At 35.4% G+C, this 19316-nt stretch overlaps 1 protein-coding gene across 3 annotated transcripts in view; it reads left to right on the plus strand.

Annotated features, from left to right (window-relative positions):
- The window catches only part of SDCCAG8 (SHH signaling and ciliogenesis regulator SDCCAG8), a 105047-nt gene that overhangs the window by 62089 nt on the left and 23642 nt on the right, over window positions 1-19316 (plus strand). For all 3 annotated transcript variants that reach the window (XR_015802269.1, XM_014878063.2, XM_088161332.1), the window contains exon 16: window positions 4280-4411. Coding sequence is in view for 2 of the 3 variants with exons in the window: in XM_014878063.2 (XP_014733549.2) it covers window positions 4280-4411 (132 nt within the window). In the remaining variant the exon portion in view is untranslated. The remainder of the gene's footprint in view (window positions 1-4279; window positions 4412-19316) is intronic.

The raw sequence follows: 19316 nt of genomic DNA on the forward strand, positions 1-19316 counted from the left end.
AACCCCTCAAGCTGTGCAGAAAGAAGATAGTGTCTGTGAAGGTTTTCGTATGCATAGGCATGTTTAAAAATATAGTCCTTTGTTGATTTCTTCTCTGTTTCTCTCTTGTTTTGTTCTTTTTTCTCCCTCTGATTGTCACTGTCTGAGTTTCTAGGTTGTAGATTAATGCTTAACACTACCCACTGTGTATTTGTGATTTGCGTTTTGTAATTAAGGGGAACAATGGGAGTCCATTGGGTCTCGTTATATATAATGGTTGGTTTAATTTGTTTCACTTCTATCTTGTTAATTGTAAATTGATCATTAAGATTTGAATTCTAATCTGTCACCAGGGTTGTGAGTATTGAAGCTAGAGCAATGATCCTGGTTTTAATCACTGATGATGAGAAACAAATTTTATAATTTTGGTACATATTGCAGTTCATATATTTTAACACTGTATTTTATGGTGTTATAAATATTGTTAAATGACTTTTAGTGTAGTTTTACTGTTTGGACTATAATGTATAAATTATATTACTGGTTTGGCAACAGTAGGCATCCAACTGTGTGAGTTTAATTGAAGTAAAGAACACATACCCGGCTGAACTATTTTTCTGCATGTTTGGTTGACTGCAGTCGTTGCACTCAATAGTGAAATGTTTGTTGAAGGTAGCTGTATGAAGATGGGGAACAGTCTGTCTGAAGGTTAAGTCATTAAAATTACATGCAACGATACTGCATCAGCAGAAAATATTTTAGAGCATGTATTTGATTTCCGTGCAAGTAAACAATTGGTTTTAAGAGCAGGAAAAGGCAGTGTTCAAAAACCACTGAAATGCAAAACCTAGTTCAGAGGAGTAAAGGCAGCATTGCCATCTTAGTGTTCAAAAATCAGCTCTAAGATTGACTTTGAATTATGACAATTTAACATTTCCTCATTTTTTTGCCTTTAGTATTTAAGTGTTTTGGAGGCTAACCTCTGGGGTTTTTCCCAAGACTCTTACAGCAAAGATGGTAGATAAAACCATAAAGTGATCTTTAAATTGAAGTTGAAGTAGTCAAATGGATCCAGAAGTATAGAGGGGCTTTTGTTGCTTTTGTTGCTTCTGCCCCCATCAGTTATTTTTGATATAGTGGCAAGTAAATGAGATCTGGCAAAATCTATTATGCATCTGATTACAAGCATGCATTTTACATTTTCATGTGATGTTGTAGCTCTGCTCTGTGCAGTTTCAAAATTACAGTGATTTCATACAGGTCATTTGAGTGTATCAGGTCTCAGAAGCACACACAGATCCGTGACTGCCTGACTTTTGAGGCCAGCCCGAGTCTGCAGAAGTGCCCCTTCCTGCTGAGTTCAGCTCCAGTGGCAGCATTCCAAATGCCTGCATGCTTCAGTTTCTACTGAGTCCACCACAGCTTATTGCTCTGACTGTTGGACCCAGAGTAGCTCTGGTGGAGCAACATCAGCACATCCATGCTGTGTCCTTTAGTTGTGCAGGATCCATCAGACACGGTGATTAGTGCCTAGATTTCTCTAATTTGCCTCTGTCCCTGGCATTATGAGTGAACTCAAAATGAAACTCTGAAGTGAATCCCTGAATCTCTGTGGAAGCACTGTGTGCTTTCACATTTACCCCTCTCTCGTTTCCTGCTGTGATACCTTGGGAGCAGAGTCGTTCAGAAGCGGGACTGGTCCAGCCTCTGGCTGGGTGGAATTCCTACTCCTGTATAAATGTGGTATAGCATTCAGTACAGTTCTAGGCTTAGTACAATTACGGTTGGTTTGGGGTTTTTTTTCATCCAACAATGTGTGAAGTTACTTAAATATCACATAGAATTAGTTGTCTTATCTTCATCTTTGGAAATTGAGGTGGATGAAAGGTGTGCTTAAAGATGCAGAGGGAATCATTGACAAGTGATGGTGGAAAACTCTTGGTATGCAGTATTGTATTGGACTGGTGATCTCCCTTTAATGCCAACACGCATGAACTTTTTAGTATGGACCTAACCGTTCTGTCCTTCATATATGCTATCCTGCAAAACTTCAATGTCATTAAATACAATAAATCTTGGTGGTCAGACCCTTAGATAGTTACATGAAAATGATATTGTGCAAATAATGTAATAATTAGATTTTTTTTCCTGTGTTTAACTGTAATTACAAAAGATGTTTTATGAGAAGACAGCGTTCATAAAGTGCTTCAAAGCATCAGGCATTTAGAGCTCTAGTTTAGAGATTAAAAATTATGCTACTCATGTTTTTAATTAATTCATTACTTACTTTTGTTTCATTAATTGTAATTTTCAGTAGCATTTTGGTTTATTTGAATTACTTGATCTTTCCAGAATGAGTTTGGGCACCTTCAAATGTGATGGAGATGAATAAATCCTTTTAAAACTGCAAGGCTTTTATTACCTTGAAAGTTGCTTCTGCTGTTTCCATGAATGAGATAGTCACATATAAATGCAGAAAAAGAAGCAGGATTTCCCAGTTGGGACACCCTACAAATGTGATAATTTACAGTATTCCTACATGGCAAATGCTGTTGCTGAATTTTGCTGGCAAAAAAGGAACACAGAATTGAATTTAGTCCATGTTATCACTTGATTGGGCTTTGTTGTGTCAGGTCTCTTTGAGCTGCTCTGCAGTGAACCTTTGCTTTTATCCACTGGTTGTCTGTCTTACAGTATCAGTATCAAGTACAGACTGCATTCATATTGTGAAATAACAGTTGGTCCAGCTGGCAATGCTTTGTTAATGCTGACATTTAAGTTACTAGTATTTCTGTAAAATGATCAGTGGAAAAACTCAGTTTCTGTTAACTTCTTATAACATCCTGCCCACTATTATGTACCCATCCAGGAAACTCATGTGCACTGAAGTTTGATGTACAAATCTATCAGTAAAATTCTGATATATTTGTCTGTGATCTTCCTTAATAGAGCTGTAACTCTCAATCTAAATTCAATTATATACAGTCTCGGTCCAAAGTTTCCTTTGCTATGTTCTTTTAGATTCACAGATGATACCATGCATTGTTCTCTATTTAAACATGAAAAGATCATGTTGTCATTTCTAGATTTGACTTGTCAGTGTAACAACATGTTTTTGAAGGAGAAGTATTCCTTCCTCCCTGCACTTTGTTGTATTTTTCAGAATGTCAGTTGTTGTTGCATTCTGTAGCAGGCAGGAAGGTAAAGTATCTTTCTGCTGTAATTGCAGCATATTTAAGTTTATGATTTAAAGATATATCTGAAGCTTTTTAACCTTGAGATATGGAGTGGCAGATGCCATAAATCAAATTTGCTTGCTTTTGATTCGTACTTTCTGATGGTATAGCAGATTCTGACATGTTCTCATTAACCTTTTCCAAAGAGTTAAAATTGTACAAGTGCATAATGTATATTTTATCACAATTTAATCTGAGGTCTTATCCTGATATTAAGAAACAGCTCATGCCTGTTTCTCCATGGGCTGATGGTTAGAGATGTAGCAAGTAGCAGTCCCAGGTCATTCATGGATCTGGTGTGTCTGCTCACCCGTGAAGAATAAGATTTGCTTAGAAGTGACTAATATTCTTAAAGGCTGTGCTGAGTTTTATGTAGATTAGTGTGTGCCTGTATAATTTGTCCCTTGTTTCTTAAAGTTTTGTTAATTTTCCTCTTAGGGAGGCTTTGGGTTTTTGATTGCATGTGGGTATTTTTTCTAGGGGAGGGGTTTATGGGGATTTTTGTTGTTGTTTTTTTTTTTTAATCTGTGCGATGTTATTTTAGACATAGGAGGTTACTAAAGTTTCTAAAACAGTACCACTATTGAGAGTTCAACCTGTGAACTGTTGAGAGTTCAGCCTATAAAGCCGAGTAAAGTTTGAACAAGGTTTTAGTAGCTGTTTTTTAAATTAAATGTGGCTTTTGCTAATAAAGAAGTTGAAATGTGTTTTCAAAATGTTAGCCAAATTCCTGCTTAACAAGTATGAATTTACATTTATTAATCTTATTTAACATCAATGCATAATGCCAAATGGCATGCCTATTTAAATTAGGCTGGAATTAGCGTAGCCAACCTATAACTGAGTAATTGCCAGTGACATATTTAGAAGATACCACCAGTATCGTGTTCTTTTGTCTTAAGGTTATCTGAAACAGCGTTTTGTTTCTGTAAGTTCTAGTAATAGCTTGTTTATGCATTACATATAAATGTATGAAATTTTATAAATGCTGAAGCCACATATTGATGGCACACTGCAGGATGAAATCTGACAACATCCATCATCGCTTTGTTTTACTTCTGTAGATCTGAAGTCAACCAGCTTAGTCAGGAAAAAGACTATCTTCATGGCAGATTGGAGAAGATGCAGAAACGGAATGATGAATTGGACCAACAATGTATCCAGCATGGGAGAATGCATGAGAGAATGAAGTCAAGGTAGGAGGTGCTGTTAATCTGTCAGTATGTGATATGCTCTACTGTACCAGTCGTGTTGTGTACACAAAAATGACATGAGGTTGTGTGAAAGTAATATTCTTTCCTTATGAAATGACCACTCCTTTCCCCTCCCCAGCCATTCTGTCAAGTTGTTTTTTTAACATCTTTGCTTGTGCCATTTTGGATAAATAAAAGGAAAGCTTGAACAACATAGTCTTCCAAAGAATTTAAACCTAGTACATATGTGTGTGGGCTGCTTCGGCTGTTCTGTACTGTAACTTGTATGAATAGTCTTACCATATTAAAAAAAAAAAAAAAATAAAGGCGGGGGGAGCTGGGGAGGAAGGAGGAAGGAAGTTATTCAGTGATGTGAATGTAGAGTACAGATGTGTGTTCCATTATGCCATGTAATAGTTGCATTTTTGGGGTTTACCATCATTTAACTTGTATAAATCTTACTGAAAATCATAGTAACCAGAGAAATACTGACAATTTTCAGGCACCACTAGCCTTTCAGAGAAGCAGTGACTTCCTCAGGATGAGCTGGGAGCAGCTGCAGCAAGACTAATATGAAATATTTCCACCAATATCAATTGACTGTTCTGGCCAGAGTATCCAGACTGATAATGGCTTGTGCTGTGATATGGATTAGACTTCCTTAAAGATCTCTGTGGAGTCTTTTCCATTTGGTATGAGAAAGTTCATCTATGCTTTCTTGTTCTCTTTTCCACTCCACATTAAGTGTAACAGGCACTGGAGGGAATTTTGACATGCTTGTGGTAGCAGAGGATGAAGTAAAGAGGAAGTTGAGAGACAACTCTGCAAATCCAGTCATCCAGGCTACCTCTTGTCAGTAGTCAAAGGCAAGATGCAGTTTAACTTTATTTGGACTTGACAGCCCTTACTGGGAAAAGTTCTGTTTACTTTTTTTGTCATTGACCACCTGAGAGGAGCAGAGCTTGCATGTATTAAAGCAGCCAGTCCTGTAGGCTCTTTTCTTTAAAGTATTGATTTTTAATTTTTTTTTTCCTAGTATTTCTTTATTCTGTCTGTCTATAATCTTTCTTGCAAGCACTTCATGTGTTCATTTCAGTCATCCAGAACAACGTCTTTCCTTTTCCCTTTCAGATTTCTAACCGTACCTCATCCTGTTTTTCTGTAACCTTGGATTGTCATCATCATTTATAGCTCAGAGAACAAAGAAATTTAAAATGCTGCAACTGCATCCCTAATCTGTGTAACCACACAATCTTTCCATTTATTTCACCTCCCTTTTGATTTCTTTAGTTATGGTGGATTCTTGCCATATGTAGGATTCGAGGTCACTTTCAGGAGTCAATTTTTTCCCCCCTCTTTTTCCTCCTAGCTGCTCTTCTGTAGAATTTTGAGTATTTAGTAGAATTTAAAAGTGCTTTTCAAGTTTTTAGGGTAACCTTTCCCCTACCTATTTTTATTAAAAAAATAGATCTACTGGAAAATGTTGCTCATTCTCTGCTGCAGCAGCAATGATTATACACTAGAAAAGACTGAAAGCATTAATCCAGAACACAAAAGTGGTTTGAAAGCAGAGTGGTCATGCTGCAGGCAATGCCTTACCTTCTGCTGCTGTTTTGCAGACAAGAGAGAAAACAGAGCAGTAATAGCATTTGTCTTATTTAATATTTTAGAATATGTAAATATGGCAGAGATTGTCAGGTGTTCTAACCATGAACGATATACTTTACTAGCATTTTAGAAGATGGCTCTTTTAACATATTTTTAATTGCCATCTTGCACTCTATTAATTTAAAATCCAACTAATAAGTGACAAGACTGATACTCTAAACTGCTTTAGAAAATCAGTGTAATCTAATTTTAATTTCCATGTGAAAGCTGTAGTAGATTTTCAGGATAAATTCCTAAATGCTGTAAATTGGTCATGAAGTTTACAAATCTAAGTGAAGAAAAGCAGAAGGAATAACTACTCAAACAAATAAATCTCCCAGTTCCTTATATTTATGCTGAAGGAGTTCCACTAAATAAAAATAGTAATTTTTCTCTTCTGATTTTGAAAATAGAGATCTGACTATACTATTTAGTAAAAGCAGAACAACAAATAATAATAATGCATTTTGCCTCAGATTTTCATCCATAACTTAGATACTAATAATCACAACAAAATACTGTTGAGGATGGTTACTTCTTAATACATTTGTTTCTCCTTTGTATACAGCTACAAATAGCTGTGGTCTTCTTGCAACATAGTCCCACAAAGTGCATTCTGACCTAATTTTCTAGCTGCTGTTATTCTGATCTTCAGAAAATTTCTTGTATTAAAATGATTTTGGCTAAACTTGGAACCTAACATTTGCATTTTATTAATGAGGTATTGTGATATTTGTTTGAGAAGAAATCACTGTCCGTACTTGTTTAATCCAGGGACAGTATGACAGGCCCCAATATAGCTGTTTTGTGGAAGAAGTAACACCTAATTGATTAGTCAGAATTTCTTTTGAAACAAAAGTGTTTTGGCAATCATAACAGTTGCACTCCTGAAAATGAACAAGATAAGTGTTTTAGTGCCATTCCTATGTCTCTGTGAATATGTGTTGCAAATGAATATAGTCCAAAATTAAATAAGCTAATTTCTAAGAAAGAGATTACTTTATGTTGCAGTCATTAAATAGGATATGGAATCAGTCTTTTCAATGTAATGGAAATATCCAGCCTTTTCAGTGTGGTTTGAAATATGAAAGTGAAATATGGCATTAAAAGAAGTAGATATCCATCTTAAATGATGCAGTTGTCACATGCTACTGAGGCAAACTTGAATTGAGAGATGTACAGTTTGCAGGACTAAGGTGCCATGTTAAGAGTCCAAGTGGAGTTGGTCATCATGTGTAACTTCATGAAATGTGTAACTTCAAGAAATTCTTGTCTGTTATGTAGCACAGTCCATTTTTATAAATTTTCAACCTCAAAGCAAATTGTCTTATGGAATTTTTCAAATTCCTATTCTGTAGATTTGTGTTCATAGTAGAAATTAGCAGAGAGCAGAAAGTACAGAATTTCTTATAAGGCAACAGTAAAGATAGAAACTAGCCAAGAATAAAAAGAATATCTAGCAAAACTAAAAGGTTTCTATATTTTGGGAGTTTTTTCGGTGTTCAACTCTACATAATTTGTATAGATTCCAGATGAAGGAAAATTCAAAGCCAAATGAATTGGTTAACTATATGCATAGAATTGCTTCATTCTTTCCTTAATCTGTTTTCAAACTGAATTCCCAGATATGCATTTTCAGCTCTGTAGTTAGACCTGTAAATGCAGATCCACTTTCTCACAAGCCCTTTCCACTTCCAATTTGAAGACTAAGAAGAAAAAGACAAGAACCTGCCTAGATCTGTTATTATTTGAATATATTTGTGAATATATTATTTGCCCAAGCTGCCATGGGTCAGGATTTCATCAGGCTGTTTAAACTTTCACTGAACCTAATTGATAACTCTTATAGTTACAAAGTTCAATTATGGCTTTACTTTTCTGCATCTGTTCTTCTCATAAAACAAGCATTTGATTGTAACTCAGCTATTTAGAGGATTGTTTCTGTGGACAGCCAGTGTCCAAAATGGGAGGAGGCATTTAATGAAATATAGCTTAGCTCTTTTCTATGTACATTTCCTGTTGAAGACCCAGGCAATATGTGGAAATACAGCAAACATGGAATTGTATCTTCAAGCAGGAGAAGAAAATCCTAGGCAATTTCTTTCTTTTTTTCAAGATGAGCCAGACATGCCTTTACTTTTTATCAAGCAGTTAAAAAAAAAAAATAAAAAAAAGCATTTGGACAGTGGTTTATATGAAATATAAGGGTCTTTTAAAATCTTTTTAATCAAATACAAATTTAGAAGCTTCTAATGAGTTTCTTTCCAAACATTTTTCCGAAGTTCAGCATATGGAATTTAAGGCTATAAGTTTTCTCTCAGACCTTGCGGTTATGGTTCATATTACTGTAATTTTTGCTGTAATGTGTGATTAATATCCAATCTGTATAACATTAACAATAATAATATATTTTATGCAAATTTATGGGTGGCTTTTTGTTGTGGTAGCTTTTTGGAGGTGACACTGTTAGACGTATTTTGGCTATATTTTTGCTAGCTAAAGTTAAAAAGAAGAGCCTACAGGACTGGCAGTTTGGGGCAGATGTGTGTCTATTCCTTAGGCATCAGTGGTTGTAAGTTAACTATAAAAATGTTACAACCATCTGTGTAACAAGACGGCAGAGATCTGCTCTCGCCTGTTACTATAAATAAGAAGGAGATTTGTTTGACTTCATAGACATTGGATTTATAAAGACTCTATGTGTCAAATTGTAACTACGTGCCATGTTGCTGAGATGTGTCTGCAGCCAACTACCTGGGGTGTCTTCCCCTTCAGACATTCTAGTGTAGTGCAGCAACTGTGCAGAAATGTCTGTATAGCACAACATGTGACAAATTATATTTGTTTTCTACCTATGGCAAAATGTATGATTCTTATGGATAAGCTTATCTGGAAGGGTAGCTGAAATGGATCTTTAAACAGACCACTTGAGTGAAATGGGGTACTCAGTTTGACAAACATTTTAAAGGCTTTTTTTCCACCATTAAATTTATTTTTTTGTTACTAAGTAGTAGTGCGTGAGAGATCATGTATGCTTGAGAGAACACATATCTATCTATGAGAATTGAGACATATCTAGAGAGAATACACCAGCATTTTCAAATATCTGCTATGTAAAATCACAATACCTAGTTTGCTGTCGCGTTGCTGAATAGAGATTTTGAATTTCTTAGCAAATCTTCAGTAGAACAACTAATTAAAATTATTTCTTGATAACTGGAGCAATCAAATTGCATTTGAAATTTTACATTTTCTCCCTAAAACCCTAGTACTTTTATGTGTGCATGTGTGTTTGCAAGAAATAATGATGGATGGAAGAACTTAGGTTTTGTCATTACCTGAAAGACCTTTATTTTTGTCCAGTTCATTCTCAGTTAAATACATTGTCTTCCTTATTCTACTGATAGATTAGTAGATTTTTTTAAAGTGACAGTGAGGTAATTGTTCCTATATTTTATTAGACCAATCATCTGTTTTTCAATGCAATCATAGGTTAAAAATGCACTATATTGTGGCTTTTTTAGTTTAAAATGCATACATTTTTAAATTGAAAGTAGAGATTAACATACATAGTGTCCATAGAACCTTTGATATTAAAGATATACTCACTTTGTCTCAATGTCTAAAGAGCAGTGTGCTGCACTTTTTCCTGAGCATCATTACTCATGCCCACATATCTCTGGTGTCGTTTTGCTGTAATAGGATGGCTATTGTAGAATTGTTTGTGCAGCCCTTCATGCAAGGAGCTTGTAAAAAGCTTTTTGGTCACCATGTGTCAGCACTGCAGTGCAGACAGATTAAACTCTCAGCTCTGTCCAGACTTCGGAGCTGTCACTATTTTTTATTTTTTTTCTATCTAATAGACTCATATTTTAAATTGACAAATGTATACTCCACAGAATTGCTATTAGGAAATAATGAATGGTTAATATGTGTACACGTACATATATAAGTTGCAAATCCTGTCAGAGTCTGAATGTGTATTTGGCTTTTGTTTAATACTAGGGTGTTTGCTCACAGTTTAAATTCTCTGGAACAGAAATTTCATGTTCAGAATCTCTCCCTCCCTATTCCTCTGCCGTTCACCATTTGTCTTTTTACTGTATATCTTTTTAACCATTTTTGTCCCTTTCTCAGTTTAAGTAGATGTCTATAAATAGTGTGGTATAAATGCATCTATTATTTATGTTTTTATATGTGTAATATTCCCATTCAAAATAGTTAATGAATTATGTACGTTTTTAAGACCCCAAATACTGTTTTTAAAGATTTATTCCCCAACTGCCTAAACAGTAGACACACAAAGCAAAAATTTCTTAGTTTTTAGAAAAATTGAAGAAGTATACAAAGAGTGAAGTACAAGATTTTCATAAAATGCTGCAAAATTGTGCGCAAATAAGTTCTCAGCCTTAAGAAGCAAAGAAGTAGAGAGTAATATCCTACCCAATTTCCAGAGAGATATTTAGGGAACTTAATAATGTTCTGTGAGACATATTGTAGGTCACAGAGTACTGTGTTCATCTGTTTCTAAGTGTGTGTATCTAAAATGTATGTGCCTGTATATATAGTTTATACACACATATTTCTTTGTGAATGTATTGAGCTCCTCTGTAGGTCTCGCCATTCCAATTTGGACAACTGTTTCCACTGATCTTTTCATTGGGATCCTTCTTATTTTTGTTCTAAATTAATTTCTGTTTCATTTGTACCTGCTTGTCTTTGAGACAAGACTCGGACAAGTAGTTCTTCAAAACAATCTGCACTGGTAATGCCAATAATTGTAGACAATGGATGTATCTATTCAGTCCCACTTCTGGTTATAAGTAAAGCCTTCCTCCTTTGTTCTTCTTTTTGCAATAAGCTCTTCATCACGTAGGTGTTCTGATTCTTGATCTTTTTTTAAATATGGGCAGTCAAAACTGTCTTGGGTCTTGGATGGGGACATTGGAATATACTTGTATATATAGAACTGATAAATTTACTAGAAATTCCTTGACTGATGAATCCTACAGTCATGTTTGCCTTTTTGATAGCTGCTCTAAGAAGTGCATCCAGGACCTCTTTCTCCCAAGCAAATTCAAGTTTGAAGCAGAGACTTTAGCTATGAACTGAGAACGCATTGAGTATATAGTGTAAGGCTTTTATCCTGTGTCTGCTGTTTCAATTTTCTGAGTCATCTATTTCTTTCTGTGCAGTATCCCAGACTTTCTCAAAGCTGATAACATCTCTTAAATTTATCAACCCACTCCTCCTTTTTTTGTGCTGAGTCATAATTCAAAATATTCAAAAATCTGTTTAAATGTGAAGAAATTCTCAGAGAATTCTTCTTCCCTTTCAATTGTTCCAGTTGGCTGTGCTCTTTGTTTTAGTCAGTTGCTTGTCAACAACTTAGTTAACAATTGCTGATGGGCATGATATTTAATGTTCTGCTAAAGTTAATATCGGTAAGATTTATTGCATTTCCTTTATCAAAAAATGAGCTGTCAAAGAGTTTAGGGTTTGTGTGACCAAATCTGCTTGATCTAGCTTATGTTTCAGTTTCTCATGTCCCAATTACTTCTTCATGTCCTTATATATTCCTTTCATTTCTGAATTTGTTGGAGCCTTCTTTTGCATTTGAGGTCATGTTAATGGGCTGATAATTATCTGAATTACCTTCTTTAAGGATTAATTAATGCTGCACTTGATTTAATTGCATGACAATACAGTCAATATGAGGAAGAAGGTGTAGAGGGAAAGTCACAGTGTCTGTTTCATTTTGCACATCAAGACTGCTGGCCACCAAATTTTATTGTTTGAGGAACTGGAAGATGTTATCTGGGAAAGTTGTATCAGCCCAAAGAACAGCTAGGTAGAAAAATAGCCAGGTTTACTTGTTCCTATGTTCGACAGCTACCGACTCTCTGAATTACACCCCCTGTGCTAAGAGTCTGATAATTGTCCACTTCTGAGAGTATCTTCTACCCTACTACATTAATGTATTCTGCCTTCTCCAAAACAGAGAGAGGGATAGTTCATATTCATGCCATCATGAACTGAGTCAAAGCCTGCAGCTCACTAATAGTAAGCTTGTGTTCTTGTCTACCAGGAATGCAAAAAGCCCTGAAATATGTGTGATATAAAACAGCACAACATAAGGTTCCAGGCTGTTCTTGTTACTTTCTGCTGTCAGCACAGTTGTTGGTTTTCAAATTTAAATGTTAATTTAACATTAACGAAGCATTCTTGATTCTTCTAAAATGGAGGTGGATAAAGGTGATGTCTTTGACAGCTCAGCCCAGACTCTCCTGGATTCGGCAAGATCTAGAAATTCTTGTCGCTATGCAGATCATCACTGGCACTGAAAAAGATGTGCATAATTGGACAGAAGAGCACCCATTGTTTTCCAGGGAAACCCCATTTTATTCTCCTAGATACTATAAACCTGCACGAGTTTTAATTTTGAATAGGGGTTGCCTCTGGTGGTGATACATGATTGTGTTAATCCACCAAATTATCCCTTCACCACCACATCTTCTTTGAAACACTTTGCCTTCTGTGCCTGGTGGTAGCACCTTTGGTCCAAGGTGGTAGTTATGGACCAGTCTTCCTCACCACTTTCCCCAGAGATGTGAAATAAGAAGTGAGCAAGCTGGGTCAGTGTGCTCCTTTGTTGTCTTGTGCATAAGAATATAGCTGTTTAATGGCAAGAGAAAGCACAGAAAAGCATATCTGCCTTTTTCATTCAAGTTAGCTTGACTTTATTTAAGTTACCTGCTCAAATGTACCCAGAACTACAGAATAAAGGGTAATAGCCTTTCCAATGTAGTGTAAACTCTGGAGGACAGCACTAACAATCCCTGTTCCTCCTAAAGCATTTAACAATCTTTAACAAGTTTTGATTTTTTTAGACCATTTAAAAAACTAAATTGTTGAAGTCCCTGATGGTAATAATCACCCTATTTTCTTTCTTCCATATTGTTTTCCATCTGCATTTTTAAAGTTCATTTTCCATACTGTATTTCTATCATATCCTTGTGATGTGTCAGAAAAATTATAAAAAATCAACCAAACAAAAAAACCCTCCCAAACCCTTTTCAAATAGCCACTGTGAGACTACCACTATGTAAATACCTAGCTGAGATTTTTGACTGTAATTGGTATCCTCCTATTAAGCCTTCAGTGAATTCAGAATTACAGTAAAATTTAACTATTAACCCATTTGGTAAATTACTTTAAGCAGTGGCAGATTTCCTTCTAGGTTTGATTGCTGTGTATGATTCTGAGATTTTCAGACAAAGGCTATTTAAAACCCTCTCTTCCCATATAGTGGAGAACTGAAAATGAAGACAGATGAGTAACATTTAAAGAGCTTTGCAAGTGTGTCATGAAAATTTACCAGCTCTGTAACAAAATCTATGCACCTGCCTGTTTCAAGGTTATTCTAAGAGAAGGAGACACGAACTAATGATAATTTGTGTTTTAATATCATAAGGGATAGAGTTTTGCAAGGTTATTGGAAGACTGCTTTTTCCCAGTAACTTCAGTATTTTGATTGCTTCTGCGGGATCCAATACTGTCCCTCTGGAAGTTGATCTAACTGTGGATACTCTCATTTTCCATATATAAATCTAACCTGTTCTTAAATCTCTTTATCCTTTAGTTCTTAAATGTGTTTAGCCTTTTGCCACTAGTTCCATGTCAAATGTGTTGCATTTGAAGGTGAGACATTCTCTTATCTTGTTGTTTGCTTTCATCTTTCACTAACTGCTTAGTTTATGCATTATGAGATGAGGGATCAATTTTTTCCAGTGTTTTTGTCAGCTGAAACACATATAGAACTTTATTTTGCCTGTTTCCTGTCTAGCTTAAACTTCCAGAGCTCCAGTCATATTCCTTATCAGTTTCTGAGTGCACGCTAAAAAAATTGCCATCCTGAAAGAAATTAAATGCTAAAAAATAACTGTGTTTATTAAGCCTTGTGAATATGCTAATTGGTACTAGTCAAATAGTAACAGACACTGGGCTAGTTTCTAGAAGTGTGGTCTTAAATGTGTTATACCTCAACTGCTACTAAAAAGTTTTAGTGAAATAGAGATTATGAAAGTGTCTATAAAGGAGGCCAGTATGATAAGACCTGCTTAGCATCTGTATTTCTAGGGTACTCCAGGCAGTGTTGTGTGTGCTTCCCAGCAGGGCTTCTCAGTTTGGTTCTGGAATAATGGAAAATATGAAACAAATGGAAAAGGATAATAAGGTTATTCTGTGTTTGTTTAACTTGTTCTTTGTGAACTGTAAAGTCATATATGGAGGGGAGGAAAGGGGAAAGGACATTTTAAACTTTAAAAAAGTTCCTTTTAACCTCAGAGACCCAGATTCCACCTTTAGTTATACAGATGGAAGTGGATCCTTGTCCCAAACATATCTCATTGCTTGGGGCCTGATCCTGAATGGGCTTTAGAATTCTGATTTGATTCAAGTCAAGGTTGCTAAATAGTTTCAGGTCTCCAATTTCAAAACATTGTCTCAGTGGCACAGCTGAAATGACAGTAAACTTTTCTTGGCTTATGTAAAGCGGTGTAATTTTTTTGAGTGCTGCACTAGCACTTCCTACACTACCAGGGATATAGCCTTAGTTTCAGCTATGTGACTTGCATGTAGTCAGAAAAGGTTTTGGGGTGGTTTTGGGTTGTTTTGTTTGGCTTTTTTCCCTAATGCTTTGATCATTTGAGTGACTGACCTTATATATATAAATTAAAAAATACGTATGTGTGTGTGTGTATATATATATATATATATATATATATATATACACAATTTCAGAACTTAAAAAAAACTGTTTGCAAATTAATAACAAACAGATAATTGCACAGAATAAATGTCTGGGAGCACACAACTTAAAAGCACTTTAACTTTTACCTTTTTGAAGGCTGTTAAAATCTTTTGTGCCTTGTCACACATGTGTTTGATGCTGCAAATGCTTGTGCTTCTCAAATAAGTTTTATGAATAAAATGCACAAGCAATCTGAGCAGAGGCATATGTGTCCTTGGGAAAGGACTTTCATAGGCTGGGCAGAAATGGAGTTTCTGCATCGACTTCCTGTAATGTTAACCCGTGTCAATAAAATCCACAGGAAATGTGTCTAGCGTTTTGTCCTTTTTAAATTTCCATTTTTAATAGCAAGAAGACACTCCAGGCAGTGCATTTCTGAGGGATTATTACATTTCTCGGGTGGCTGAAGTCACTCACCCTTCAGCCTTGTGCCTCGCAACACACCCGAGGCGAGCAATAATCCCCAGCAAGGCACTGCCTGTCTTATCTTATTGCTTAATTATTATACCTATTTAATGGTGCTTAGAACATTGTCAGCTGTTGAGAAAAGGTAATTATCACTAGTCAAATGAAAAACACTTTTTTGGCTGCCTTACGGATACACATTTTACTGGTACCTTGATACATAATGAAGCCTGATAGCAAAACTTTTGCTTGTCTCTTCTTCAAGCCACAGCTGTTTCCCTGCTAAATTCATCCCATCTGTCTCCCCTTCCGTAAGGCTGTAGGCAGTATAGCATAAGTACAGAAGCAGTTCAGTGCTATTTTGGATAAACATAGCTGAAATTTGAATCTTTGCCATTTGCAATGCACACATTTTGTTTTACTGCTGTAAAGAGAGCTGTCAAAATAAAAACTACATGGATAATTTACTGAAATGCAGTCAAATAAAGGGATGATGAAAGGGAAAAAATGAAGATATAATATAGGGTCACTCTTACATTCATGGTGTATTCTGAATTAATTTAATTGTTGACCTCTTGACATTGCTTAGTGCAGAGGAATTGGTAGCAAATAACAAAAGTAGAAGCCACTGAATTAGAATAGGACTTGAAGTCCAAACTTCATGTCAGTAAGGGTAATCGTAGCAGGCAATTATTTGTGATAGAGTTCTGTTGAGCTCTCTGACCAAGGCACAGTTCTTTGCTTATTTTGTAAGGAGTAGATAATTATGTGAGATAATACAACTTGGAAATTAAATCCATCATTTCTGTATGTGGCACTGTCTCTGAAAATAAAAGGACACGCTAATGATCACAATGAGGTGACAGTCATTGTACCTCTTAGGCTTTGCAATTGTGATTGACATGGAAAAATATATATTAAAGTTGAGTACAGATATCTTCCTTGAGTTTGGTGTTCTAAAATGCATTGATGGTCAGTTATCCAAGGATTGTGTTTGAAATTCCAGGTTTCCTGGAAGAGAAGATGCAAGTGACAGTAATGTTCTGCTTGACTCAGATAAAATGAGTACAGTGCAACCTACAATATTGGAGAGTCTTTCAGGCAAAACCCTTAAAAAAAAAATTCTGTATTTTACTTCAGTGTTAAAATTCCTATGGCACCTCTAGGAGGAGAAGGGCTTTGACCACTACTTCTTGGACATATTTTCCGTTCTCTGTGTTAGTGTGTTCTATGTGGTCCATCTCAGAGAATGATTATTACTGGTAAATACTTGTAAATCTGTTGTAGGAAAATCTTGGAAGCATTTTCTAGGTTAGCCCTGATGTGTATTTGGGATAGATACATGTTCTGTGGAAGTTAGTTGTTGAAGGCTTGTGCTTCCAAATCTGTATTGCCATAGGCAAAGGTGAACAAAGCCATGTTTGTCCTAACCTAGAAGATTTTCTTGTTAACAAAGAAGCAGATTATGAACTTAATGGTACTGGACAATAAAATTATCTCGATATAAAATTGATCTAAATTTTATGAGCATTAAAGTCCTTTGGGGAAAAGTATTTTGTGGAATTCACTACTGCTGAAATACTGATTCCAGTGTTCTGTACCAAGATGGAGAAAGGGGGAAAAATTATGTTAAGTCACTAGTTGTTTCTGTGTTTACAGAACTGTTTTTAAACTGTATCAAAAGAAAAAAAAATCCTTTTTATTGTTACTAAAAAAGGTACTGTGACAGGAAAAGCTCACACAGTAGTTTTTGTGTAAATATGTGTAAAATCAATAGTCTGTGGCAAGACTCAAAACAGCATTACTCCTCCATATTAACAGAAATGTCAGAATTTCTCTAAAGACACTAAATTGAAATATTTAAACATTTCAAAATACTATTTTTAGTTTTGTTCTATAATATGAACATAAATAATTATGAGAGACTGAATGTTGATAGTTACTCCTGTAACTAATCCAGGAGCTGATAACACACCTACTGCACCAGAACTGGTACCTTCATGTATCAGTTTAAATGAAGAAGGGTTCCATTATTTTGTTAATGAAAGCACATGTCTTCAGGGACTCCATCAAATTTGAAGGCCCCTCACCCTCTGACTGAAAAAGTAGCTGTATGGACTCCTCTGAGGTCACCAAAGTATTGCAGTAAACATCCAGCTACTAGGTCTTAGAACAACTGCTTTTATTGTAAATATGTTGTGATAATTCCTTAAAGTCCTATTAGAGTGTGAGAAGATATTTTAAAAATAGTGCCTATGTCTTGGTCATCCAGTTTTTATAACACACATCTGATGGAATACATACATTTACCAATGTAGTTTTTCAAGAAATTTTGGCTATTTTTTTCTCCATTCTCCAAACGGAGAGATTTACATGTTATGTATTGGAAATAATCAGTTCCTGTTAAAATCATTTAGGTAGCTGGTTTAAGTTAAAGTGGGAGGCCTGTACCCTCATACATAACAATTTTGTCAGATTCACTGCATTTTTTCTGAACATGATTTCAAAACAGCAAGTAGGTGAAGAAAATTAGATTTGTTACAAAGAATTTTACCCTCTTAGAGGGTTGCACAGTTGAGATTTGGGGATAGAGAAGTGAACAACATCAAGAGCAAAACAAGTTATAGTGACTGTCTTTGCAATGTGCAAAGTATTAAGAAAGTTGTCAATATTATGCTTTTCATGTATTTGTTAAATTAAATTTTTGGAGTACCTGTACGTGCATTTGTTAAAGAAGTGATCAAAACGAGATGATGTGAATTCCTGTTGATCCTTCATCTACAGTGTTGAATGTTCCCCCACTGCTGGGACTGTTTATAGTGGTCTGAATCTAATAAGAGGTCTTTTTTCAAACCTAGCACTTAAATATTTACTTGGTTTTTGTCTGCCCATCATCTTTTTACTTGCATCCAGGATTTTTTTTTTCTGTCTATGCGTTTTTTAGATCAGATAGAAGGCCTTATATTTCCACTCATTCTTTCTGCAGATTAATGTAAGGACAAAAGGAAAAGAAAAAACGGGTTAGAGGGCTCACATACTACCAAACAAAAAAAAAAATCAAATCAAATAACATGGAAAAATATTAAAACTTCAAAGACAAAATACGAAAAGTATTCTTACAGTGCTCTTTTCCCTTTATCATTTTATGTTTTTCTTAAGGTAATTTTAGGTATTCCAAGAGTACATGTGGAAGGAATATTTTCTGGAAAAGTTCTGAAGATTTCTGGATCTTCTGAAAAAATATAGATTTTGGATGTACACAGTGAACAAAAACCTCTGCTTGTTCAAAGTTTTTCATGCAATTTACTTGTTTGCTCAGTTGTCTTGTTAGTTATATATTTGGAACAGAAAGCCAGCGCAATCTTCACAGAATATTATTACTTTTTCTCTATCTTACTGTCTGCTCCCACTTTCAACTGCCCCTGTTTTGGCAAATTTTAGATTTTTTTTATTATTAATGCTGATATTATGATTAGATATAATCCGCAAGTTTAACAACTCATAAGTAATTTTTTTTTTAATAGCATCATGCCATAAGCTGACCAGTATGTTCCATCTTTATGGTATGTAGATGTTTTTCATCTTTTAGCCTAGGTTGTCTCAGACAATTATGGCATCTGTTAGAATGCAAGTACTTGCAGGTCATTTGTACAAAACTGAAATCCTTTTCACACAGCAAGAGTGAGCTCTGGTGTTTTGGGTAGGGGGTTTTGTTTTTTTTTCTATTAACAGTGCAAGGGAAAAACTTAGCCTGTATTACTGTGTTTAAATGCTTCCCTCTGAACTGTTCTTCAATGAATTGCCTCTGGACCCAGCACACCCTGTTCCATTAGAGCCCCCCCCTCCCCGATGTACAGAAGCAGCCTCAAAGTTTTAAACAATAGGGACTATTTATGCAAAAACAGGTTAAATTAATTTTGGTAAGAACAAAACTGATTAGCATCCTGATAGTTAAATTCATTTGCAGAGTCCCCGAGTTGCACTTTGGTTAAAGCAGTGTTGCAAGATAAATGAGTGATCCTTCCCATGCTACTTTCTTTCCTT

This window comes from Sturnus vulgaris, chromosome 3, assembly GCF_052056855.1.
Source record: "Sturnus vulgaris isolate bStuVul1 chromosome 3, bStuVul1.hap1, whole genome shotgun sequence".
NCBI classification, from domain to species: Eukaryota; Metazoa; Chordata; class Aves; order Passeriformes; family Sturnidae; genus Sturnus; species Sturnus vulgaris.